Source organism: Gouania willdenowi, chromosome 8 (assembly GCF_900634775.1).
Source record: "Gouania willdenowi chromosome 8, fGouWil2.1, whole genome shotgun sequence".
NCBI classification, from domain to species: domain Eukaryota; kingdom Metazoa; phylum Chordata; class Actinopteri; order Blenniiformes; family Gobiesocidae; genus Gouania; species Gouania willdenowi.
In genome coordinates, this window is record NC_041051.1 from 22,039,283 (window position 1) to 22,066,726 (window position 27,444).

At 38.4% G+C, this 27,444-nt stretch overlaps 1 protein-coding gene across 4 annotated transcripts; it reads right to left on the reverse strand.

Annotated features, from left to right (window-relative positions):
• LOC114467995 (disintegrin and metalloproteinase domain-containing protein 11-like) lies at positions 1-27,352 on the reverse strand. Of its 4 annotated transcripts, none has more exons than XM_028454586.1 (26): positions 26,497-27,351; positions 25,851-26,041; positions 22,643-22,719; positions 22,257-22,323; positions 16,275-16,357; positions 16,110-16,173; positions 15,944-16,004; positions 15,566-15,747; positions 14,431-14,502; positions 14,191-14,357; positions 14,017-14,101; positions 12,235-12,325; positions 11,747-11,798; positions 9,891-9,990; positions 9,710-9,781; positions 9,464-9,556; positions 8,499-8,579; positions 8,361-8,411; positions 8,230-8,293; positions 7,028-7,133; positions 6,737-6,856; positions 5,260-5,428; positions 4,293-4,404; positions 3,499-3,589; positions 844-861; positions 1-609 (listed from the first exon to the last, which is right to left on the reverse strand). In XM_028454586.1, exons 1-26 carry the CDS (start codon positions 26,555-26,557, stop codon positions 594-596), a joined length of 2,346 nt encoding a protein of 781 aa, XP_028310387.1. In that variant the 5' UTR covers positions 26,558-27,351; the 3' UTR covers positions 1-593. The 4 variants fall into 4 exon arrangements, 3 of the variants coding, with proteins under 3 accessions (XP_028310387.1, XP_028310388.1, XP_028310389.1); XR_003674594.1 differs by lacking the exon at positions 1-609 and adding an exon at positions 3,876-3,996 and having other exon boundaries at positions 26,497-27,352; XM_028454587.1 differs by lacking the exon at positions 844-861 and having other exon boundaries at positions 26,497-27,352.
• Between the last annotated feature and the right edge of the window lie 92 nt (positions 27,353-27,444).

Genomic DNA, 27,444 nt, shown 5'->3' on the forward strand with positions numbered 1-27,444 from the left:
TTTGGGCTAACATGCTAACCATTGTCCAGTGCAGGTTGGGTTATTGTAGTGTGGAGAAACGGGGCTCCAGGTCCTTAAGGAAAAATTGAAACATTCAGCTTCTCGTGTCCTTCGAGTTTTTTTTTTTTTTTTTTTGGATAGCCAGTCTGTGTAGTTTTCAGACTTTTTCTGAAAACTATGTTAGTTTGTGTGGCAGGCAGGCATTGGAAAAACAAGTCTAGTATTAAATTGGTCCACCATTTGGTATGCTCCTTATCTGACTGTTGGAGGTGAAGACACCAATATAGTACATTCAGACTGGAGGAAGAGCCTGGTGTCTGCCCCAGGAGGAGATCCACTTTCTCCGTCTAGGTCGTGGCCTCATAACAATCTAAAGCCTGCTGGCAGAAGCTCCATCAGAACAATTTGGCTGGTTTGAGAAGTTCCAGAGTCCACAAGATGGAAAAATGGTAGAAACATGGATTGTGCAAAAGAACCTAATCAGAGGTTTGAAGAAATGTTGAGACTGTAGTGGAAGACTTTTTGTTTCCCTCTTATTCAATGTTGAAAAGACAGTGCAAAGGAGGAAGACTGAGATGACAGATGAACAGGTCTTATCCTCCACCAGATCTGAAACAGAAAACAACATGGAAAGATTTTAGAATGATAAAGGCAAGGAAGACTGTATTTCACTATCATAAATGGCTAACTTGAGGAAGAAATGCTATTGCACTGAAAGTTATCATAAGAAATTGAATAAACTACAATTTTTAATCACAGATAAGATGAGTTATATGTGCAACATGCAAAGACTAAAAAACTTAGGGGGCATTACGGTACATCGTCATGGCTCTGCAAGTTTACCTTCCTCTTCGAATGTTCCTGCATCCGGTGAGCGCAGTGAGAGAGAAGACATAATCAAGACATTTTGTGTCAACAACAATCCAGACAATGACTGCCTCAGAAACACTAAAGAGCCCATAGTACGTAGTCAGTCAGCGCAACTGCCTAAAAAGCAAAGTTGGGTAAAAAAGAAAAATACAATTTTAATATGATGTAACACTAAAATGAGTTCATAGGAAATATCTGCAATATGCAGCTGGCTAGTATTGGCACTTTTGAACACAAAGAGCCCTTTAGTACTAAGGGTGTGTAGCTAACTGGGACAAAGCAGGGCTAGCCTGGCTAGACTTCTTTCCTGGGCAGAAACAATAATGCAGTAGAAGCAGTGTTACAGTATAAGTGTTGTTTTCTATAGAAATATTCTAGATTGATAGTAAAAAGCAAAAGGGTATCAAACATCACCTAGCAGAACCGGAATTAGCATGTAGCAACCACAAGTAGCTAAACGGTGGCTCCTGTTCATAAACTTGTTCATTAAATGGTAAAATGGACTTTAGAGATAAAAACTAGATACCATTAAAAAATAGATAACATTAGTGATAATAAATCAATTATAGGGTGATTATGACTCCAATGAATATTGCACACAGTCATAGGACGACTGCATTTGGTTACATTAAACCATGCCCTTAACACCATGGGTGCCAAGTACACCACAAGAAAATAATACATCTTAGTCTTTGTCTTTATTTGGTCTTTGTTACCCAACTTTGTATATAACCTAATCATCTATTTAATCATTTTTAAACTGATTTCCATCTTTTACCAAATTTATTAAAACGTGTCATCAACACCAGTATTTAAACTCAATTAATTTTCCTATCAGACTTTTAGTGTTACATGTAACTAAGATTTCTCATGCACTCATGCATAGACAGACTGCATCACTGGACCTAAAATGACAACAAAACTAAATACAAACCAGATACTATTGTTTTCCTGTGCCTAATGTTTTTTTTAACCCATTGGACACATCAGGTCAACAGCATTGAGATTTAAGGAAAAAGCGCTCGCTGTCTTTTTAGGCCAGTCTTTGCAGAGAAAGCATCAGCTGAGCATGCAGAAGTGGAAGAGAGCAGGAGAATTTTGAGAATAGGACACTTCTTCCTGTAGAAGAAAATTATCTAATGCAGGCTTGTAGAAACACCAAATTAAAAAAAGAAACTTCTCAGAAGAAAAAACACTCCAAAATCTGTGCACCCTTCGTTCTTTAATTATTCCGTTTTAAAACCAAATCAAAATAACAAACTGTGTGGTTATTTGTGAGATATTTGGATATTTACGGGGAAACTAGGTTGAGAGCTTCATATTTTAAGCTCACCACACAGAAGACCTACAGACAGACGTTTACTCTGCGTTTGATAAAATGATCTCGCATGTTTCCACCTTACACCAATGGCAGAGGCATAATTTGTGTGTCGATGATGTTTCATTAAAGAGTTATTGATGCTGGAAGTCCGAATCTGTGAACAGTGTTACGGTCCAAATAGTATCCAATTAAACTGGTGACTGGGTGGACTTTAGCTCCCGGACAATGCATAAGTCACATTACTGGTGAATTGTAACTTTATTAATACATAAATAAATCAAAACCCAAAAAAGGATGTTACTGCCTCACAATCGATAGTCAATCATCAGACTATTTGGATACTATTTGGACCGTAACACTTTTAAGATCGCCTACACATAAAACAATTCACTTTAAACGTGAGAAGCTTCATATGAGCTAAAATATCCACAGACTGCATGAAAACAGAACCAGAAAATTGCTGAAATAAATCCTAAACAGTCCTATTGTGTGTGAGGAGGCCTGGTCCAGGACCTGGGGAGGGAAACTAGGTGTAGAAAACTTCAGCTCTCGCTCTAATTTCCCTATAAATATCCAAATATCACACAAACTGAACAAGATTTTTTTTTTTTTTTTTAAACAAACACTGTTAACAAAATATCATCGACACACAAATGACGCCTCTTTGCCATCGATGTGAGTTGGACAACGTGCTACAACATCATTTTTTATCAAACTCAGCAGAGTAAAAGTTTATGTGGTGAGCTTAAAACATGAAGCTCTCGTCCATAGTTTTCCCGTAAATATCCAAATATCACACAAACACCTTGTCTGGTTTTTAATTTTTCTGTATTTGTGTTTTGGTTTTAAGTCAGTAAAACAAAACAACCACACTGTGTATTTGTTATTTTGATTTGGTTTTAAAACGGAATAACCAAAGAATGAAGGGTACACGGATTATTCTCCATAAAAATCTAGAGGCTGTGGGAAAGGTTTGTGACTTGGAGACACTAGTTGAGTAAGTCTGGGCAGTTGGTGAACACTTGAAATGCTGCAGTAAATGCTGGCAGAAATTTCTCTGAGTTCTACCCCATTATTATTTTGGCTGGTGCGGGGAGGGGAAATGCAGCATGGAAGATGGATTTAGTTAGTTTAATCGCGAAATGGGAAATTTGATACAGAAATCAAAGCCATAAGCGCAAGCATCAGCACGGCTCAGACTAGGCCCCCCTTGTATGCCTCCCTGGGATTGGACAAGTTTCAAAAAGGTGGGTAGGGTCCTTCAGGTAGAAGCAGACAGGTACACAAAGGCATGCCAGATGTCTTACTTAAATCCCCATCCTGTTCCCCCTAGGACTATAGCTGCCAGGAGAATAGCACCTGCGATGGACCCTATTATGATATTGGTGCCACTTGGACCTGCGCAGAGGAAGGAGGGGGGGGGTAAAGGTGTGGAAGAGAAGAAGGAGGAAGGGCAGAAACAAAACACCACTGAAAACACACATCAGAAGACAGCATCAACACTGTACATCAACAACATCAACTAGAAAGAGTGAAAGAGGTGGTCCGTAGGACAGAGAGATAATGGGATAAAGGAGAAGCCCAGCACATGGGGTGGAGATGGGAACACAGGCGGGTGAGAGAGCACGGGAGGTCAGGGAGACAACAGTTACATCAGGAAAAACAAAGGAGAGAGTTTTATTACTTTGTTCTCATTTCCACTCTCCTGATCTCTCAGCTGGACACCCTCCTGCTCAGGGTGGCTTTGGCTTTTTTTTGGCCCTACAAGAGCAGCAGTAGCTCATATGCTCTGCATCATTGGCAGACTGCAAGACAGTAAGGGAGACACTTGAAAATGACAGTGCCTGGAAGGCACACAGAACCACCACGCACACACTTACATCAGCATATTTCATAAATACATATGCTCTCATAGATTAATGTGTTTAAACACACACCCACGCTATTCCAACACTGAAATAAGATGCAGCAGGAAAGAAAAAACTACTATCTTAAAGGTTAGATTTCACAGAAAAAGGCTCCAGTGATGATGGGACTATGAGGGGGATATGAGAAGCAGACAGAAAAAGAGAAACATGGAGCACAGAGAGCAGCACAGGACCTTTCTTCTCAGGACCGGTTTGGACCGTGGGCTCAGGAATGGGATCAAAGACACTGCAGTCCTTTCCCGTGTAGTCTCTGTCACAGATGCACTTCACCTCATTACTGCACGTCTGCAGGGAAAAGACATGGCTGTGTAAAAAATATAATCAAACTTATTCCCACTGAAGGACAGCTAACACTCCTTATTCTTGTAAGCGCTACTGTAGATATCCTTATCAATACCCTTTTCTGTGAGATAGAAGATGTAGAATTTTGCAAGGTGCTAATTTAATTTAGTTAGTGGCATTTTTGAACAACAAATCTCAGCTAACTTATACATTTAAAAAGTGGAGGTTATTTATCCTATGTTTGTTGTGAATGTATGTATGCTATTTTACAAAAATGTCATTGCTTTTCTTGCACAATGACAGATAAAAAGGATTCTGATTCTGAAAGACTAGAAATGTGATTTTGTGTACTTGGCTGTATGTATATAATAAATAAAGTTGAGCCCTTTGTGTAATCTAATGAAGCTAAGGTAGCTAAGGTTTTTCAATTACTGCTTTTCTGATTGGTTAAATGTCTGTTGATTACTTGAGTTGTTGGTTTTTCGTGACAAAATCAAGTTGTAATGAAAAAAATATTTTGACTAATTAACGATTGTAGAAGGTATTGCACCTTGGTAAAGAACAGTGCTTATTTGCATGCATTTCAACCCTAGCGATGGTCATAATGTAATGGATAGTTACATTTAAGTGTTTTTTGTTTGTCTTTTAAATGACATAAAGCATGTAAATTGTGTGATCCAAGTCTAATGCACGGTCCAACGATTTTTACCGTTTTGTGATCTCTAGTTGCTTTATTATTAGATTCAATGTGGGTAAAATCTTACACCAGATCAGACTCAATGTTCTTGTTTGTTAGGCTGCAAAACTCAAGACAACGTCAGACGACCTCAAATTCAACAAATATTTAATGCTATTTACCCCATGATCAGAACAAATGTGTGCAAAATTGGATCCTTGACACACGCTGAGGTTGAATGCGGCCACAGGGAGGCACCGTTTCTCTAAACACATCATGTTGGGACCACAGGGTGTGCCATCCTCAACATAACCCAGGTCTGAGCCGTCCTCCAGCAGAGCATGGCCACCCCTGAGCACGAAAAACACAACAGACACAGGACAATGAGTCGATTAGGTTTCAATGGTCCTCAACATACAGTAAATGGATGTGGGGGGGGGGGGTGCATTGTGAGGATGCTATTCTTTGACTTTTCCAGTGCTTTTAATACAATCCATCTAAGCTTTCTCCAGGAGAAACTCCCCATCATGGCTGTGGACCCTCACTTCGTGTGCTGGGTACCGGATTATTTGACCAACAGGCCACAGTTTATTCGAGCGGGGGGCTGTAGGTCCTCAACATTGACCTGCAGCACTGAAGCACCTCAGGGCACTGTGCTCTCGCCCCTCCTCTTCACCCTCTACGCTGCTGACTTTTGTTACAACGCCGATACATGCCACAATTGCAGAGAACTTCTGCATGTGGCATGTATCGGATGCATGTATGTCAAGGAGAGTACAGAGGCCTGATGGAGGACTTTGTGAAGTGGAATCAGCGGAACAAGCTCTTGCTGAACTCAACTAAAACCAAGGAGGTGGTGCTGGATTTCCACCAGGCGCCACCCTCTCTGCAGCCCGTCAACATCGTGGGATCGGAGGTAGAAGTGGTTTCCATCTATAAGTACCTGGGGCTGCAGTTGGATAACAAGCTGAGCTGGGTAGCGAACATGGACGCTGTTTACAGGAAGGGGCAGAGTAGGATGTACTTTCTTAGATGGCTGACCTCGTTCAGGGTCTGTTTACGGTACATGTTTTATCAGTCCATTGTGTCCAGTGTCCTTTCCTATGCTGTTGGTTGTTGGGGGGTGCAGTACAAGGCAAAGGGACACTCAGAGGCTGAACCGGCTCATTAAAAAGGCGGGTTTGGTGGTTGGACTGGGCCTGGATTCAGTGGAGAAGGTGGTGGACGAGAGGACGCTCTCCAAGATCAGGGGCATCCTGTAAAATCAGAGCCACCCCCTTAACTCGGTCTTCTCCCGCCAGAGAAGCCCCGTGAGCTCCAGACTCCTCTCTCTGGCATGCTCCAAGGACAAACTGAAAAACTCATATGTCCCTCGTGCCATCAGGCTTTATAACACAGCCACTACAGGGAGGAGTAGAGGAGGAGAGACTGAAATGTCTTGAACATTGTCTTGCAGTGCCTTAACTTCTCTTGGACTGTTGTGTATTTATTGCTTTTTTTATGTGTTTTTAACTTCTTCATTCTGTAGATCCTGCTCTGTTTGTGTGAATGTGAGCAACAGACTGCAGCACTATTTTCTTTGGGATCAATAAAGTATTTATCTATCTAAATCATTGCTTTAGATTGTAATGAAGGAGGAATGAAAACAATCTACAATACCTGCAGTCCAGGTACTTGTTCTGGTGATAGAGGGTGAAACTGGTGACTTCACCCTGCAGGTCTCCGAACTTTGGCTTCATTGTTACATTGGCACAAAAAAGGAAACCACATAGAACGTCCCTGTGCAGAGTAGAAGTGAGATGACGTTACTGTAATGGCGTGAACTAACCAGCACTAACAAAATTATGATGGCTAACTTCAAAAATCCAAAATTGCAACATGTTAAACAGACCTGTGAATTGGTATGTTCGTTTGAAGTTTAAATAAATAATAACAAAGATCTTCACTTACGGCTTGTTGCACTGCAGCCAGCCTTGGCCTTCAGGGCCTGGACCACAGTTACCTTTCTCCGTCCCTTCAGCATTCAGCTTCTCATAGCAAAACCTGTCTGCTGAATCTGCAATGGCAAAACAATAACATCCAAGATCAGTGGTTGTCAACTATTCTGGCAAAATGACTGCCGGTAATGACCAGAACCTGATAAAAAGCTGTGATATCGGAGGTCAAGTTACACTGCTCAAAAAAAGGAAATACTTAAACATCCTGGATCTCAATAAATATTCCAGTTAAAAATATATATATTTATTTATTACATAGTGGGATGCATTTAGAACAAAAATAACAAAAGAATGATCATTTTGGAGGATTCTGGCAGGGCACTTCCTGTTACAAAGTTGGAGCAGTTTGATCTTGACATACATCACATCCCCACAGTAAAGCAATGATCTAAATATAGTAATTAATACTAATATTTTTTCTAACAACTTTCCTTTAAAAAGTCTATAAAATTGTATTTATTTCAGGGTTTATTTGCCCCTTCAATTCATATCACTGTTGCAATATAGCTTTAGTCCCATTTATTTTTCAATTTCAGTCAATAAAATTCTTTAATCACACCATGCTCTATTTTTATGCTTTGCAGTTTAAAAACAAGTGACAGAAATAGATTAAATTCACACTTGTTTCTCGCAACATCAATAACTTCTATTGAGCCAACAACATAGGAATGTAGCTGGGTGCCAAGGTTTAGATTACGTGTAGACATTTAAAATGAGCATCAAAACAAGCAAAGAAGGCAAACTAAGAGACCTTTAAATGATTTACTTATTCACATCTTCATGCTAAATACTCCAAAAAAGGCAAGTGTGACTTCAGTAATTGGGCAAATATGCCCCTCCAGGAGCAGAACATCACAGCAGGCAGCACCAGTGTAAGATTAATGTAGTGCATTTCAGGAGTTAAAGATTAAGTCTGATTGATCAACTCTAATATGTTCTTTTATTAAGTGGATTTCAGATATTTGCCCTGGGACCCCAGTGCTTTTCTATCTACTGCAGAATTTAGTATCATCACACTTCTGGTGATTTTTGTGGGTTTTAAATGCAATATGTTCAGAAGTCATTTGTGTAAACGTATTATCTTTTTGAACTGCATTATCTGTTTAAACATACATAATTAAAATTGCAATATATTTATGTCTGTCTCATACTTACTGTAGCCCCATAGTGCCCTGCACTGCCCATCTCTAGTCCTGCAGCGTCCACCGTAGCATCGTCCCTGAGGAGGGGAAGGAATACTTGTTTACTGGAGCACAGAAAGAGCTACAGTAAAAAACAGTCCTTACCTGATTAGTGTCACACATGTAGCCATCCAGCTTGTGGACATTATGAGGACACTGGACAGGAAAGACAATTATAAGTATGTTTTTATGCTAGATTATGATTTAATAGTTTAAACAGCAATATAGAAACAAAACCACTACCTGGCTAGAGTCTCCAGTGCAGGTTTCTGGGATGTCACAGTCATTCACAGCCTCTCGACACACTGCGCCTCTGAGCTCATACTAGGACATTTAAAAAGAAAAACTCATGTATCTGTTTTTTTTCTTCTTTAACAGAATTTTGGCACGTTTCAACTCTTTCAGCGTTTGATAATTTTTTTGATTAAAAATGTCCCCATTGATTCCAATTGGGAATTCCAGTGTTTTAAGAATTTACGGTATCAACTTTGAACGTTAGCTGTTCAGCTAATCTTCAACGGATTTCAACTTTTAAATATTCAGCTGTCTGATGGCTAATGCTAGGCTATTGTTAATGCTAGGCTAAAGCTAATGCTAGGCTAATGTTAGTATCAGGCTAATGCTAGGATAATGCTAGTAAATGCTAATGTTAGTTAATACTAGGCTAAAGCTAATGCTAGGCTAAAGCTAATGCTAGGCTAAAGCTAGTATCAGGCTAATGCTAGGATAATGCTAGTAAATGCTAATGTTAGTTAATACTAGGCTAATGTTAATGCTAGGCTAAAGCTAATGCTATTCTAAAGCTAGCATCAGGCTAATGCTAGGATAATGCTAGTAAATGCTAATGTTAGTTAATACTAGGCTAATGTTAATGCTAGGCTAAAGCTAATGCTAGGCTAAAGCTAATGCTATTCTAAAGCTAGTATCAGGCTAATGCTAGGATAATGCTAGTAAATGCTAATGTTAGTTAATACTAGGCTAATGTTAATGCTAGGCTAAAGCTAATGCAGTGTTAAATGATGCAGGCCAACACCTGCATCCTCACTTGCATTTTCTTTAGGAAATGCAAATATTCCAGTTCACTTTACAAACCACTCAATTTGGCACCCCACAAAAATGCACTGCTTTCAAAATAAATTAAACTAAATGATTTCTTAAAATAGAAAGTTTTATCCTTTAGAGACTCACTGTGAAATTATTCAACTCACCTTGCAGGACCTGCAGCAGAGCCCATTGCTGCACATGGCATCATGGGTAAGTGTGCACTTTTTACAGCAGGCTCCTCCGCTCCGGGCACACTCCTGCAGACAGACAACAAACACTCAGCTCAAATTAAAAAGATCAGTGAAATCATAGCTATGTCTCATCACTGACACTGTACATAACATGATGATGTCAATCTTCAGCAGGTTAAAGATTTCACATTCACGTGTGTAAACAAGCTGGTCTCTTACCACCTGGGAGCCACAATCACACTCCTCCCCAAGCTCCACAAAGCCATTGCCACACTCCGGAGGGTCCAACAGCTGAGGGACGGACAAGAATGCATCAATTAAAGACTGATGAAAAGAGATAACACGTAAGGATGTCTGCAAGAAATATAATAATGTGGAAAGGAATTAATATGCATCTGACCTTATTGGGTTTGTTAAACAGACAGCTTCCACCCCCCTGAAGCAAGAACTGAATGTACTCGTCAACACTGCAGCGAGAAAACTTCCTGGGCAGATAAAACCTGCAAACATATCATATCAGGATATAATGTGACATATAAGTGAGAACAATGCAGTGAGAATTTTTTTCCGTCACATCTTCTGTGGGTGTCTGTACCATCACCTCACAATCTAACAGAAATGTTTTCACCACCTGCAGTAAGAAATTACTCAAATGAATAAATTACAGCCATATTGTTCATCTGGAGAGGAAGGCCATATTTAACCCTTCTATTATCCTTCATCATAGTATTTATTCTATGTGCTGAATGCATATTGCACGGATTGGTGTTCATCCAGGGTCAATTTCACCCCATTCAATGTTTATCAGTCAAAAAATAATAGTTGACTTTTTTTTGCTTCATATTTCCCGACTATGCCTAATTGGATGGGTACCACTGATTAAGTATAAAATGATCATGATAATATGTTTTTCAATGTGCTAAGTGCATATTGCACGCATTGGCGTTCCTCTGGGATCAATTTGATCCCAAGCTGTTTTAGATGTGTAAAACTTATGGTCTGTGTGACCATGTGTGACCTCGCAATCCCACCCCTGCAAAACTATTGAAGATAAATTCATTCTAATTTAAAAGTTTGGCCTGATGGTGGCGCAAGAGAACAGGTCGAGGTTTCGTTATTAAGGGGTTATATGAATTTTGAATTTGAATTTTATTTCGGCAGTCTTCACAAACAAAAAAGTACTGAACAAACAACACCCAAAAGGGTGTAGGTTGAAGCAAAGCTTATATATACTTACCCCATCACAACAAAACAAAACAAGGTTTTCTACATAATATCACACACAAAAAACATTGAACTTATATTACTATTTTCACAATATACATTCAATATATATTCTGCACAAGTTTTATATATACAGTTTATACATTCATATCAAACATATATACATATGTACACATATACATACATACACATGAATGTATATGACATGTACATAATATTAATAATACACTATTTCATATTTACGACACAAATTTAATCAATTAAATTTAGAGTCCCAATATATAAAATAATAACAACCTTTTATTATGTATTAATATATTTCTACCATCATATACATATATATTATTGCTGTCCTCGGTAAAATTGTTGCTCTTCTTTCTTATACTTACTAATCATATATAATTTCAAAAGGTTTTAAACTGGTTCATGTTGGTGCTTTGTTTTATTTCATCCTTTAGGCAGTTCTATAATTTAACCCCTGCTATTGTTATACTCCTCTTTTTCAATGTTGGTCTAGCATATTGTATCCTGAAATGTAGTTTTCCTCTCTTTAAAAATCTTTTCTGTAACCCTTTTGGAAGTGCACCTTTACTTGCTTTATAAATCATATACTGTATACAATTTTGAGTTGGATGTGATCTGGGAGTTTTAAATTTGTGTGTTCTCTGTATCCTGCGTTATTTATTTATTTATTTATGTATTCAACAAAGACACAAAAACCTGGTCAACAATTTTTTGAAAATAAGGTTTTGGAGGCAAATATCCTCCAAAAGGGTAAAATGTGTTTGCAATGTTTGAGGATAATAGGAGAGTTAAATCTCTCTTGGAGTCAAAGCATAGAATTCTCCTATTGTAAATCCTCTGCTGTGATCGTGCCATCATATTTTGACAAAAACCACCTCGAGCTGCTAAAACCAGCAGCTCAGTCGACTGGGGAGCAGGTGAAATCACAGCATCCCGCTGTTACAGGTGTTTAATTGTTAAACTGAGTGAAATGAGTGGAAGAAAATTGCACCATTGGGGGATTCTTACCCAGTGTCTTCCATGATGCAGCCCAACCAGGCATCCGGGCACCTGCAGTCTCCTGTGAGCAACAAATGGAAGAAGGAGGAAAAAGCTCAGATCAGATCATTTCACAAAACAATTAACACAAGAGGAAAGGGGAGCTTTTTTTTTCTTCTTTTTTTTTAACATAAAAGGCTTTTTGCATAGGATTGATTCCCATAGTGTGTAATTCTGGCTTTAAGCCCTAATAATCCCTCATTTGACTGACAGCCTATTGTTCACTTACAGTAACACCTCCTTACACATTATCTTCTTTTTGGAAGCAGGTGATTTATCACCTAATAAAGATCTAACTGCTGGAGAACTGCCGAACAGAGACACCGAGACCATTACCAGCCCACACCAACACCTCCACCCCCATAACAAGCTTCCTCCATCCCACACTTTAGATAATTTATTCATCTCACTCATGGATTAATAGATCAGAGCAGCATAAAGCCTTTCTGCAGCTTTACCTGGAGCATTACGAACGTTGTTCCACCGCATCCCGATGTTTTGGCCAAGCCCCTGGCATAAAGTGATAGCCATTGCACCCACACTGCCATACTGAACAAAAGTTACACAATAATCAGTCATCAGACACCTGATAGGTCATATAGGCTTTCATCTATAATATATCCATCCCTTTATAGATGTATAACTTCATCAATCTTAATTCAAGTTGAGGAAAAAACAAATGATGCTTTATATAGTAAATTCCCTCATGGAGCTTTGGAAAACAGTGTTTTTTAACAAAGCTACTTCTTCTTTGTGGTGGCCCTATGCACCATCCTGTTTAGGGGCCCCAGTTTGCCTAAAAGCATTGGGAGATTTCTATTACATTAAATGGTCAATGAACTGCTACACCAGTTAAACACGCTAATCACGACAACTCGGCTTTTAAATTAAATATCTAAAGTTCAACCACTCAAACAAGACACAAATTGATAATTAAAGGAAAACAGCAATAATTTCTATGTCAATAAATATCAGTGTTTAAAAATGTCATCTCGAAATTTTGAGAACAAAACACAACTTAAAATCACGAAACAAAGCTTAAGATTGCAGCTTCATTTTTTGTTGTACATTAATTACAAGCATATCAAGTATAGTCGGGAAATGTAGTAATGAAGGAGAACTAGTAAGTTGGGATAAAAACAGGTGCATTTCATTCAGATATGGCCCACAGCTCAGCTTTGGAATCCTGTAGTGGATCTGAAGGCCTTTTGCACATGCATAATCTGCATAGAGCCAGAAACGGCTCCGGTTTTTAATTTTCCTCGATTTGTATTTTAATCAGCAATAGATCAGTCCAAATTAGAAATCTATAAACACTTAGGAACCACAACTGACTCACATCTCAAGCTCGACACAGAGTCACTAGTCAATCAGAGACAACAAAGAATCTACCTGAAGTGGAAACTCACATTTTTAGTGTCTCTAAAACCATTTTATGTTCCTTTTACCATTCTAGAGTCTTTTAATGTTCTCTCTCATTTGTTGGTTTAAGACAGATAGTCTGAATCAGATAATCGGAATCTGCTCCGAGATTATTGAAGTCCAGCTAACAGACCAGAGTGCAGTCCAGAAAGCAAAATTATTTAAGAAGCTGGTAGACCATGTCAGGTCCAGTGGATTTACTTGAATGGCGTCAAGGCATGCACCCCATGAGGAAGACAAATCATTACTAAACTTTTATCTCTTCAGTTATCCGGCTTTTGAATGCCAAACTTAATGCGGAGGCCTGTGCTGTGTCACTTATCTATTTATTTATTATTGTCCTATTTATTTATTTATTTTTTACCTAGATCAAATACTTGTTTTTGCATATCGTACATGTACAACTGATACACTCACAGTTTGGTGTTCAGTGTTGGAGTTCAATGTTTAATCAATGTTTGTTGTAGTTGCCATGCTTTGTATTATTATTTATTTTAAAACTAGACGATTTCAACTGAATTGTCCGTATGGTGTAAATAAAGTTTTCTGATTCTGATGTATAGTGTGGTAAGCTATCATTACATACTTCTAACTTATTTATTGCTCGGCTGAAGTGGAGCCACAGTGATACATCCAAATGTATGACAGCTTTTAATATATGTCACCTATGTCAGTAGGTGGCAGCTGGTATCACCACTTTTTATTAAAAATATATTTAGTTTGATGGTAAAGTAGTTTAAAATATATTTAAAAAAGACAGCAAATCTGTTTATTTGTCACTAATCCTAAATTTAATTTGAATGAAATTATTGTCCCACCTCATTTATTCCACCTCCTTTTGTTGGTGAGCACACTCCTCCGGTGTAAGCTGTTCCACTGCGGCTGCTGTGAAAGGTGCGTCCTCTGGAAAGCACAGGGAATACTTCAATCGAAACGCGAAATTCCAAACCTCAAGCACTCCCTCCAGAACAAAAGAAGACTGATGCACTCACGAGAAAAGGTGGACCACATCGCTCTGCTCTCGAATGTTGTCCTTCCTGTACTTCATGAAGTTCTGCAGTGTTATCAATGGATCTTCCACGACTGGCATCAGATTTTTAGTGGACCAGGTTTCCATGGAAACCAGCACAATCCTTGTGTTTAGCTGCTCCAGATAGATCTGGAAGCCACGAAAAAAGCCCTTTAGGATTGTTTGAAATAATACGCACGCACACACGCACGCACGCACTTACTGTATCCGCTGTGTTGACCACAGCTTTGGCAAAGTTCTTGGTTTGGCTTCTTGAGCTACGCAGCTGTACAAACTGAAGACAGACAAAGACACACAAATAGATCAAGCAGGGATTATGTTTGCTGCACACATAGCATTCATTTTGTAGATGCCCTCATTTTCTAACTTTAATACAGAAATAGGACCGTACTTCCTAACAGGTGGGCACTACCAGTATATGGTCACGAGTAAAACTAACCATCTTGTTTATAGTGGAGACATATTAACTCAGAACCTTTGAGGACTTATAGTCAGAATAGTCTAAGATACTAAACATAATACTGTATATCACTCCTTACTTATCATATGACATCACTTGACATTCTCGAATATATTATGCGAGGTTAATAGTGTGTTGCACATAAAAACACAGGATTGGCTAATACTGTATAATCACAACCATTCACAGATTACCTAATACAAATAGCTAGCATCTGCTTTACTTTTAAGATTATTGGAGCCGAATCAGGTGATCTGTAACTGTATTCTTAAGTATTCTGCCATAAACTCAGGTGGCACCATAATAATACAGAATAATAATAATACAGTGAGTGAGTCATAACCTAAAATGGACCAGTTAAAGGCAGGGTAGGTGATTTTCAAATGCTAGCATGATTTTGAATTTAGCTTCATCGACGGCTCCGCCTTTACCCCCTCCCCTCCGTGCGCCGTCTCACTCACATGCACGAGCACCGCTGCTCCAAAAACAAACCGTCTTTTTTCATTTTTCTAAGTTTTTACAGGTTTACAGCTGCTACAGATGACAGATTTTCTTTTTCAGAGACCAGAAGATCTTAATTTCTGTCAGGACATAAAGAAAATTTCAATCAAAAAATTAAAAAGTGTATCTGGAGAAAATCACCTACCCTAGCTTATATGTTACTTGGCCTATACTTGAATCCTTTCAAGAAAACTTCAAAACAATAAAACCCTTTTTCAAACTTTATGACCATCAAGTGGATTTTTTACACAAATTTTAAAAAATTACCAAAAGAGAATATGCTAACTACACCTTAGGGTAACTACCTCTAATATCACCAATGAACACAACTCACATGTGTTTATCCACAAAGTCATAATGGTGCCATTTAACTCACCATATCATTGTCGTTCACCACCATCAGCTCTATGTATTTGGTCTCAGTTTGGACAGACGGCTTGCGGACAAATCGTTTGAATCGTCTGAGCCCTGCAGGCTCCTGCAGCTTCCTTGTTTGGTCTGATCTTTCGTCATTATCATCACCTCCTCTGCTATCCCACTCAACATCCTCTGTACAGTCTGGACACAGGGAGAAAAAATAAGACAGTAACGGCTGTGTTGGATCTATTTATCACAACTCAGATCAGTTTTAAATGTTTTGATTTATTTGCTTTAGAGTGATTATTAAAGTTGCATTGCTGTTTTATTGGGACATATCTATTCAATCGGCTCCTAAAGAATAATACATTGTACCAGTGTAAAAGATGTTCTGTACCTGGGCAGTGAGGAGGCAGTCTGATATCAGGCATTCTGCGGATTAAGTGAGCACTGCTGTGCTAAAGTGGAAAACATCCAGAACAAAAAACATATAACACCAAATATACCATTCAGACCACAAAATGAACTAAAACCAAAATCAGAAACTGATTTCCTGTACTTACCTGACTGCTCCCATTCAGAACAGGCTCGATCCCGTAGGAGAAAACGCCATCAGAGAACATGCCACTGAGAGACAAGAAGACAGAAGAGAGTGAGATGCTGTGCCAACCACACATGTATAATGACAGAACGTGACATAAATATTAAAAATGAATGGTGAGACTGACCACAGGCCATGGCAAGTAGAGACAGCTGCCCAGGACTCTGGCATATCCCTTAACCTTCCCTGGTAGTAGCAGTGCTCCGCACCCTAATAACACACAGCCAAAGAACATAGGATTTAGTCAAACAACCACTCTGAATGGATGCTACCTTTTATGTTGTTGATGTAATGTGTTTTGTTGATGATTTTAAATTATTTTACTGATGATATATTTTTTTTTTTGCTGACTTTAATGTTCTTATTGATTTTAAGCTGTTGAGTGTATTCTGTTTCACTTTTTGATCATGTAAAGCACATTGAGTTGCCTTGTGTATGAAATGCACTATACAAATACATTTGCCTTGCTTTGCCTTTTATTCTAGTCTAGTCCACCGGGAAGTATATTCATTTTTAATTCAGAAAAAAGTTTAGGATTTTAATGCCAATCAAAATCAACATTATGTACGGTTCATTGTCAGTCTAGATATAAAAAATTACTTGTTAAAATTCACAATGAATATATATTTCCAAATTACTAATTAGAAATAGAACGTCTAAAAATGCTGGATACAAAATATCACAAATACACAACAAAAGGGAAAAAAATATGCATTTAAAAAAGGACTATGAAGCACCCAAGAAAAATATTCTTTTAGCCATAAGTGTGATAACACCTTGTAAGCTTAAATATGAAGATAATAACACATAAGGTTTGTTAAACAACAAAACACTCAACATGAAAGATATAAGGCCTTGACATTAACGCTTGCCTATTTGCCACTGATTGTAAAAACTGTCGTTGGGCAAGTTATAATTACACCAAAATTTCCTGAGATGGCAAGTAAAACAAGCAACATTAGAGACTCGTTGTTTCTTAAAGCTGCAGTATGTAAGTTTTGTTTGGCGTCATTTGGTAAAAGATCCATAATAACCTTTCAGCATATTGTAAATCAAAGTGTTATGAGAGGTCACTGGACCTCTGTATTCAGAGTGATACATGCTTTCATTCTGTGAAAAATCAGACAACTCTCCTTGCTAGCTTCCACGGCTCTGCCACATTATATTTTAGGTGTATATCAGTGAGCGCTTCAACAAATCAGAACTTCAGTTTCACGAAGACAAGGTCGTAAATGCTGGAGAGCTCCTTTGTTCATACAGAGCGGTTGTTGCAAATACGCTTGTTTTTTAGCTCCAGTTTTTCAATCCTTGTTAATGTCAGTTCCTTACAGAGAGAAGTAAAAGTGACAGACATACAGTAGATGATAAACTAATTTTTTAGTTACGGATTAACTGCTAAATCTACTGCTAATGAAACTGAATCCAAGAATAAAGAAGAAACAAAAAAGAGGGAAAGAGTCTAATATAGGAAACAAGCAGAGAGTAATTAGAGGATGAACTTTTCAAATGAAAAAATGAAAAAAGTTATTACTGTGTAAAATTATGTTTAAACTGGAAAACATTTTGATGCTCTCCATTTATTTTAGAATTGCTGATCTCTGTATCATTTCAAACATTTTTTTTTTTGTGGCATTAGATCACTTTTGTGTTATTATAAGAGATTTTTCATTGTTACAGTACATGTTTGTTGAGAACTGAAGGACCCAAAACTCAGATGAGATTTCATCTTTTTAAATCAATTACATTAAATAATCTTGGTGCTCTTCTATGGCAGTTTTGCTTAGCAGAAAGTGATCAAATAGTACAAGTTTTAAAATAATGACAAAACTGTTATATAGCACTAAAATACAGAGAAACTGTTTTACTGTAGATAGAAGTGCTTTGACTTTACAGTAAATCTACTGTACATACCCAGGTCCGAAACTGTATCAGTATTATATTTGACACTCTTTTTTCACATTGAACACAGCAGGAAAAATAACCTCTGCGTGTCCCATTTTCCTCACCGACTGGTGACGACAGCGTTTGTGACCTACTTGTGTCCTGTTCATTTCTTCATTCTCTTTTACTCCATTGATAGTAGAAGTGAAGGTAAGCCTGCACTCTTCAATAAATTATCAGCCGTTCTACACAAACACAAATGAAAAAGGAAAATCTCCACAAAATAACGGTGCAGCAAGTCACAGAACTCTGCGATGGACTGGCTCCCTGTCCAGGTTGTGCCCCTGCCTAGCCCTGTTTCAAGTGCTCGAGATGCAAACCAGGAAGAAGTGGGTAAGAAGATGAATAAATGAATGAATTAAGTCATGTAACTGAAGAATTGCTATAAAAAAGAATTAAAAAAAACTATTTATTTTTGCACTCTAAATTACTTTTACTTAAAGACGGGTTAAGGCACTATGCAGGCTGCCATCCTAGAGAAAACACTTTTTTACTCTTTACTCACACCTCACTGTAAACAGATCCCATTTTAATTCCAGGCCATGTGTGACTCTCTATCCTGTCAGACGAGGCTCCTATGACTGATAAAACAATAATGCAAACCCCCTTTTTTCCCCATGAAATTACAACTTTATCCGATCACTACAACGTTCTCGATTTGACCAACCATCATGTCTGTCAACTATGAAGTACGTCAACAAGCTCTTTTGTTTTGTGGCACTGGTAATATGTATAATTCAATAAAAATGCTACTTTTCACTCCGTTTCCCCTCCTGGGATGCAGAAGACAGAGTGCGACCCAGCCGTTAAGTTGCATTGCAAAATATCAGATATGTATATACATACGGATTTATGCTGTTCAGACAGATTGGATAAAGGTCACATATTGGAAAAAAAATAAATCAGATTTTGGGTCGCATTTGCTTGCAGTCTAAAAGGCCTAACTCCTCAGCAAAGTAATTGTTGATATTTAGAGTCAGGCTTTAGTGATTTGTTAAGAGCTTGTACAACCACTGGGCTGGTAAATGGCCCATCCTTATAACATTATGGATCTATTAATAATGACTGATATGCAGCTCTCAGTCAGAGTTAAAACAACTCTTTTGATTAGTAAAGGTTGCTCCTTCAACCAAACTGTGCTAATTAAGAAAGTGAATATGACCTTCTAATGGTTTTTTGTCAATTAGTTACCTGTAATATTATGGCGTTCATAGCTTTCAGGGGACTTAATGTACATTTTAAACTGTCAGTGAGAAAGTGTATATAAGGTACAGTTGTTTTAAAGACGTAAACAGGAGCCACTAAACCTCTCCTCCAATGAACTCTAATGACAGGTGACTAATGTCAGAAACACAGTTTTCAGCCTAAGCCGACCTCCATCCGGTGCCTCAGAAAAACAACATTATCGTGTGAATGTGCATTAAACACATGTACAGTTATTCTGTGATGCGTTGCCTGCAGTGTCCAGCAGCAGTAGTATCATCACGTGAGATCTCAGTCCAGCTGAGTGCCCGTCTGTTCAAACTACAGGTCTCCAGCCTCCTCTCCCTCCCACCGTCTCCTCTAAAGCCAAAGCTTCTCTGCCTTTGTATTAACTGGCATCTTTACTCCTTACTTCCCCTCCTACTCAACATTTCCCTCCCTCCTGGTCTTCTTTCATTCTCTTTGCTGCCAAGAACTTAATGACACTGCTGAGCTAACCAGTCGCTATGGTAACAGACTTGTGATTGGTCAGGAGGACTGAAGGCGAGTTTGGTACAATTGTGGGTGGAGACACATAGTGTTGCCTGGCTGGGTGGGTGTCTGCTCAGGGGGTAGCGAGTGGCCCATTTGTCCCAAAGATAAGAAATAACAGCCATCCCTCCAAGCTAACAGAATGCAGTGACATTCATCTGGTCCAAACTGACAAACACACTTCATGGTCAATAGGGGAGGTTTTTCTGTTCTATTGACAGTTCGCTAAGTAGTCATGTGTTTTTTGTTTTTCACAAATACTACAGAAAAAAAACTTGAAAGAATAGAAGTGATGGTAAAATTGTGCGTCCTTTAAAAAATTACAAGCAAAAAACATTGTTCTTGTTTTAGGATTTTCCCTAAGTTAATCTGTTTTGTCTTGCATTTCTTGTTGGATGTGAGAGAGCAGGGCAAGATTGTCGGCAAAATCCAGATCATCCAGTTGTTTCCATATTGTCTACTGTATCCTGTTTCTTCTCTGTGATGTTGTGTTTTTCATTATCCAGTCTATTGCCAATAAGAAGAGAAATGGCGATAGCAGGCATCCCTGTCTTACTCCTGTTTTGACTGCAAATTTAGGAATGAGCTGTCTTCCATGGATTACTCTACAAGATGTTGCTTCATATGAGTTCTTGACAATGTTGACTAACTTTGTTGGTACTCCATAATATCTCAGTTGCCCCAGCATGTAATCCCTTTGTCTCCCGCGTCCTCATTACTCCTAATAATGGCCTGCATGTGCTCCATCACTGGATCCATCAACCTCCTCTCCTACGTGGCAGCTCTATCCTCAGCAACATTTTCCCAACCTTGGCTACTTAAACTCTTGTGTCTTTGCTAGCTTCACTGCATCACCATCATCTTTTCCATTACATGTAGACTCACATTGGTCAACTTCATGCCATATGGGCCTACACCTCTCCAGGTTCTCCATAATCTGCTCCCTCCTCTCACTAAGATCACTATTCCCTTTGCACATCACAGTTGATTGAGCCTCCTGAATCCTGACTTCAGATGTTAGCTTTTTCATCTACACTAAAAACTACAAACATGATATAAGGGCTAAGGAGCATAGGCCCCAAATACAAATAAAACACAGGATTCCCACGTCTTTTATACCTGTAGCCAGGGTTGAGGTCAATTACATTTTTCAGTTACAATTACATCTTCAATTATCCATGTTCAATTACAACTCAATCACAATTAAGTTCACTGTAAACCCGGATGTTCAAAGTAAAATAAATAGATTAAGTAGTTTATACTCAAAGTGATAGAAAAAGTTCTACTAACTTAATTATGTCAAGGTGGTGTAACTAATACTTTTTGATTAAATGGAACTATATTTATTTATAAGTAAGCATAACTTAAAAACACAACTTAAGTACAACTAATTACATGCTAAAAACGATAAAGTCGTATTGTTTGAAATAGGGAGTATTTAAAAATGAACTTAATTCATACAGCACTTTAATTTAACTGTTATCAAAAAGTACAAGTAGGCAGTCATCCAGCTGTTTAAGGTCTAGAAAAGTTTGACTTTTAAGTTAATCAACTTACAAAAATTGAGGCAATCGATTGCCTTCATTTTTTTGAGTTCTGGTAATTTATTTGGGTTTACAGGGTTGACCAGCATTTTTTTTCAATTACAATTACAATTACAATGATTGTTTTTCACCTGAAAGTCAATTATGATTATGTTCCCAATTACTAAAGTGAAATTACAATTAATCATAATTTATCTTATTAAAACGAGTTGGTTTTGACCCATGTCTTAAATCATCTGTAAAATACACTAAAAATATTACCCATCACAAAATTAGTTTTTCACCTCTTGGCTTCCTTGTTAGGCTTCCTTATTCATAAAAATATTGGTATTATTATTTTTGGTGTGGGTGTCTGAGCCTTTTCTCTGTCATTATACTCCTCAATGTAAATTTCTTTTAAAATGGTAAAATGATCCTCAAGAGAACTGACAGGTAGTAGGAAAAGTTAATCTGAAACATACTTTAATAATTATTATGGATCATCGGGTTTGCGTTCAATTAAATTATATGAAAGAAAAAAAATTACAAGTTAGAAGTTATCTTAACTTAATTACAATTCAATTATGATTACAACAGAAACAGATACAATTACATTGTCTTGATGTAATAATTGTAATTAATTATGAATTATGCGATTACAATAATAATTGACCCCATGCATTTTGCATAAATGGAGAGTAAACAAAGATTTTATTTTTATTACAAGAAAATGGGATTAAAGCCAAACCTGATATCAGGCCACACTGTTAAACTCACACCAACTGTCCTTTTATGAGGACCAAATGTGATGAACAGAACTGTAAAATCACTGGTTACATCATTGAGTTCAAGAATAAACCTGCATGTTGATGACATGCTTCAAAACCTTGTAAATGTACAGAAGATCTTACCATGGACTGCGAGGGTCTTCCATCCTCGTCAAAGTGCCGCTCGACATAATCTGAAGACAGCAGGTGACTGCAAGTACAGGAGACACCGTTTATTATCATTTCTAGCACGTTATTTATAAACTGCAATCAACTCCAAACTTAATATTTTTTAACAACCTCTCCCAATATAACAGAAAATGTGAACTGTGGGGATAATAACCGTAAAAGAAATGCATATTCAGGCAGCAATCTGTGCCAAAATGGTGCTTTTCATCTTCTCATGCAACATAATAGACTCTCGAAATGCATTTGCTTAAGTGCTACAAAATGCTAATGAGAGCAGCCACAGTAAAAGCACCTACTAATTCAAAAAAAAGATAATGGGATTAATTCAAAATGATACTGACTGATTTAGCTTCAGGTCTAAAGTGAAGGTACGTCCAAAGGCTTCAACCTGGAAACAGCTCTGGGCCAAATGGACAGGCTGAAAAACATTAAAAAAAAAAAACATAATAACAGTTATAGAGAGAGGTCTGACAGCTGATGAATCACAGTGTAACAAAAACTGTTGTGTTAAGTGTGTCGCTCTGTAAAAAGCTGCACTGTGATCTTGAAAGGGTCTCATGAATAAATCAGCAGGATCGATACTGTGCGCGCTGTAAAAACGTTAAATATTGTGATTGATAAAGCTTTCATCCATCAGTGGACTGACAGCATTCGGGCAGCCACACTATGGTCGTGACCTATGGCTGTTTAAAAGCCAACCAGGAGTTTTGTAACCAGGATCATTGGAGCAAAGCTTAACAGAAGGAAGGCAGGGGATGAGAGAAGCCCACTGGTATCATCCATACTGGGCCAGTATCCCTTATGGAGAGATGCCAGTTTGGGAGGTGAGGAGACAGCAGGGCTGACAGCAAGAGAGAGAGAGAGAGAAAGAGAGTGAGATCACTGTAGACCAAACAGTGCGTCTCTCTCACAGCTCTGCCTGTGCCAATAGGTCTTTAATCTAAAACAAGCGACAGTGAATCAATGGACATTTACCAGAAAATTCATCATTGTCCAGGAACCATTCTGTCTTGATCAGTGCAAACAACAGATTGTCAGACAGGCTGAGCCATGGTGTCCACCAGGGCTCTGTCACTATACACTTACATCATCATACTCAGAGCCACTGTAACAGATGTTCCACAAATCCACAATCTTTTAAATTATTTTCTACTACATGATCTCAATGATGCAAATCAATCAAAATGACAAAAAATGTGTTATTGGGTGTTTTTTTTTTGTTTTTTTTAAAGAATGATATACAGTATTTTGATAAGCGCTTCGAGATGACTATTGTAATTTTGCGCTATATAAATAAAGTTAAATTGAATCGAATTATCATTATGAGGCAAGGGACCGTATTCTCCCTGTGACTTCAGAAGGAATTGTTTGTTTTCTCTTAGCCACTCAGTGGAGGTGATAGTACAACATTTCACTGAGTGCCTAATATATCTTCCAGCCTTTTTAATCTGCACATTTTGTCTCGTTAAAACTTAAAATCTCATTTAACTATGAGTCAGGGAAATACTACAATATTATTCAAGTGCTAAAAGGTTTATCTTTTTAGTAGTTAAATAAGCAAACATCTTCTTCCCCACCAAGTCTCAATCTATCATCCGCAAAACAAAACATAATCTGTCTGCTAAGTGAGATTAACATTTTTTATCAAAATGTTCTGCAAAGCTTTGACCGCTCCCTGTGAGAACATCGGACTTCACCCAGTGTGCAGGACACCGATAAGGATGCACTTTATTTAGATAGTCATGAACCTATTTTTTTTTGTTCTTATTTTTAATGTTAATAAAATAATGAACAATGCATTCTCATTTCCTTCTTTTTTTTATTCAATTATCTTCTGTAACCACCTATATCTGTCTGTAAGGTCATGGAGGTTTGAGGGAGTCTTTTGCATCTGTATCTGGCTGCAAGACAGTTACAAACTAGCCTAATAAACATACTTATCCACCAGGCACGACTTAAGGATATCAACACAACTTAAATCTTTAACTGTAGGACATTCAGATCTGCCCTTATGTCTGCACAGTCGTTCAGTCATTCAGATAGATAGATAGATAGATAGATAGATAGATAGATAGATAGATAGATAGATAGACAGATAGATAGATAGATAGATAGATAGATAGATTATTAATCCCGAAGGGAAATTAAAAGTATTACTTAGATGTCAGAAGGCAGGTTAGTAAAAACAGTACAATAATTAAAAAAAAATAAAAAATTGTAACATACAATAATAAAATACTAAAATAGTATTGTATCATTGTAATAAAGTGTTTTCACACCTTTTACATTAAATATGTTTCTGAACGATGGCAGATTTACAAAGTATCTCACACGGAATTTTTAAGCGTGAGTTTAATTGAATAAAATGTTGAATGAAAACTAAAAAAAAAAAATGTAAAAAAAAATGATTTCATAAAAAAATTAATTAAATATGAAAACACAAAAATTAACTTGCTGAAATAAAAGCAACAAAGAAATGAAAACGTGCTGTTTTAATAAAATAATGATTTTATATGTGTATTTGATTTTTCTTTTGAGGGACTTTATACTTGTTTTTAGGAGAATACAATGTCCTAATAATGAAAAAATAAAAAAGTTATTTCTTTCCATCACAACACTGATGTGAAGCTGAAATCCACATTGTCCATACAGCTTCTCCTTGATGATCATCTGGTCACTCAAACAAAACACAGGACACGTCACATGGACAAAAGAGCAGGATTCTAAAATCCTGTGACATGAACAGAAATTAGACTCTTAATTTTCAGCTCAGGCCTTATATGCTACACATATAGTTATATGACTGAAATCTTCTCAGTCAGAAAGAGAAACAATTGGGGAGGGGGCCCCCTTGGACCACGCAGCACCTCTCACACAGGCCTGTTTAATAATGAATAGGGACATACTTCAACACACCACTGAATAATGAAGCAGTGGAGGGCACGGCACCCTCGATCGGCTGTGATGGCTGAATATTTCAGGAGGGTCGGCACTTTGTCGTGCAGAGATGATGTTGCTCTAACTAACACGCAAGCATTTCAAAAGCTTTACGAGAAATTCTGCATTTAAACCGCGTATAAATAAAGAAATGATGACATATTGGTTTGTAGATGACAAGTTAGATGAATTGGAAACCTATTATCGTCTTCTCTGTGAAGATGCAGAAGGGGGTGTTTCTTCTATACGCCTGCACTAACTGGGTCACAATAACCCAAAGAAAGGAATACTGCAAGACACCACCCTCCACTGCCATGGATGAGAAAAAGAGCTGCTTTACAGGCACAAGCTGACAGGGTTCATGTCCTCAAAGCTGTAGTCTCCCAGCTGTCACACCCAAATATCATCAACTGATGCACAATCAGCACCAGATTTTATTACATAAAGATCTATGCTTATATATTTGTACATTTCCATTCAATAAGTGTGTAAACATCACCATGCATGTGTGCACTTCTTATCCAAAAGAAACAATAATGTATCCCCATATCTTGCCATTGATCCTCAGGTGTCCAGAAGTTAAGAGGAGTTCACCCTAAAATCACAACTCACCAATGTGGACGCGGCTGTGTTTTTCACCCTGGTATCCAAGTGCTCATGAGCAACTTCCTCCTCCGACCTAATCTGCTGCACCAGCCGTTTAGGGTATGTGACCTCGGTGGCAGTATCTCCACTATCTGATGAGTCCGGCAGGAGGAACCAGTCCCACATGCTTCCATCCTGCAATGGGCTTTCGTCTGCACCTGCATGCATTGACCAACAAGAAAAAGAGTCATGTACACACACACACACACACCTGAGTGATGATCCACTGTGACAGTTATCTTATGGTTTGGTGATCTGAACACATTCCAGAAGTTAAGATGAGATCCCTAAAGCCATGGGGTACAGTGAGATAAATTCACTGTCAGTGATGGTGAGCCAGGATGTGGATAAATGTGCTTGTGTGTGAGTGTCTGGCTTTATGTGTACTTGATCCATCCCATTTGAAGTGGATACATTGGGTACAGGCTGCAGTGGAAATGTGTTGATGCAGCAAATCTAAAGAGGCAGGTCTTTCTGGCCAATAGAACTGGTTGGCACCGACATAGAATAAAACTGCTGCCCACACCAGGATAGAAAAAGTGCATATCAAGTAGAAAATATGTGGATGTCATCAAAACAATGTTTTCTCCCCCTATCTCTCTTTCTCTCTTACCTGAGACCGCAAGCCTCTCGCCCACTGCAGCAAAGACCATGAAGCACCACAACACCTGCATGATCCTCACATATTCTCCCGGATTACCGCATCGAGAGCTGCAAACAGCAGGAGAGGAGAGGAGGGAAACGCACAGCAGAAACGGTGGCGAAGATCCAAAGTGAATTTGCTAAACATTAGATGATTCGCGTCCCCATCATCTCTCCTCTCTACCCGTCACCCTCACGGCACGGAGAATTAGGATTAGCATTTCATACTGGTGTACAGAAATGAATCCCAGGCCTGATCTAGAGACGATCAACCCAGACCTGGAGGTTGATCAGTTCGGGATTTGTGAATTGCGCACCATGGATGCATCTCCCCGAGAAGGGTCTGCGCGGGCGTGTGAGGACGAGGCTGTGTGCAGATCTCCGGTATGCGGAAACGGAGGGATGGGGAAAGCGAAGAGAAACGCGGTGAATGTGCGGAGGGGACACGTGGGAGCGTGGTACCCTCCCTCATCCTCAGCAGCCTCCTCCTCCCGTTGCCATGCAGCTCTGTGCGCATTGACAGGATGCGACAACACCGTAAGGTGGTGGTGGGATGAGGAGTTTGTTCTTATTCTTAACTTGAGACTGTGACTGTGTGCTCTCTTTCTTAGCAAAGCTTTAAAGCACATGTGTCAACTCAAACTCGTGGTCCGAGGGCAAAATCCGGTCCCATTCGGCCCGCAGGAGAAAGTGAAATTTGTAGAGAAAACCCAGCTCTTCTGGTGCTTATATCGCAGGATGGCAGTCCTTTTAAATGTTAAACTGTTGAAAAAAACTCTAAATTCTTACAAAATTCTTCAATTTTCCTCAAATTGTTACACATTGTTCATAAAATCTCGCAAATTTAAAGTAGATCCTGTTTTGGGACTGATATATATCACTTATTGCTTGGATATTGTCAGTTTCTTACAGATTTTGT

Excerpts from the sequence above, each read along its gene's own strand:
- LOC114467995 (XM_028454586.1), bottom strand. The coding sequence starts at position 26,557 with ATGCAGGTGTTGTGGTGCTTCATGGTCTTTGCTGCAGTGGGCGAGAGG. Across the intron at positions 16,005-16,109 it reads TTCTGAATGGGAGCAGTCAG|CACAGCAGTGCTCACTTAAT; the intron begins GTAAGTACAGGA and ends TTTCCACTTTAG. Across the intron at positions 12,326-14,016 it reads AAGGAGGTGGAATAAATGAG|TATGGCAGTGTGGGTGCAAT; the intron begins GTGGGACAATAA and ends ACTTTTGTTCAG.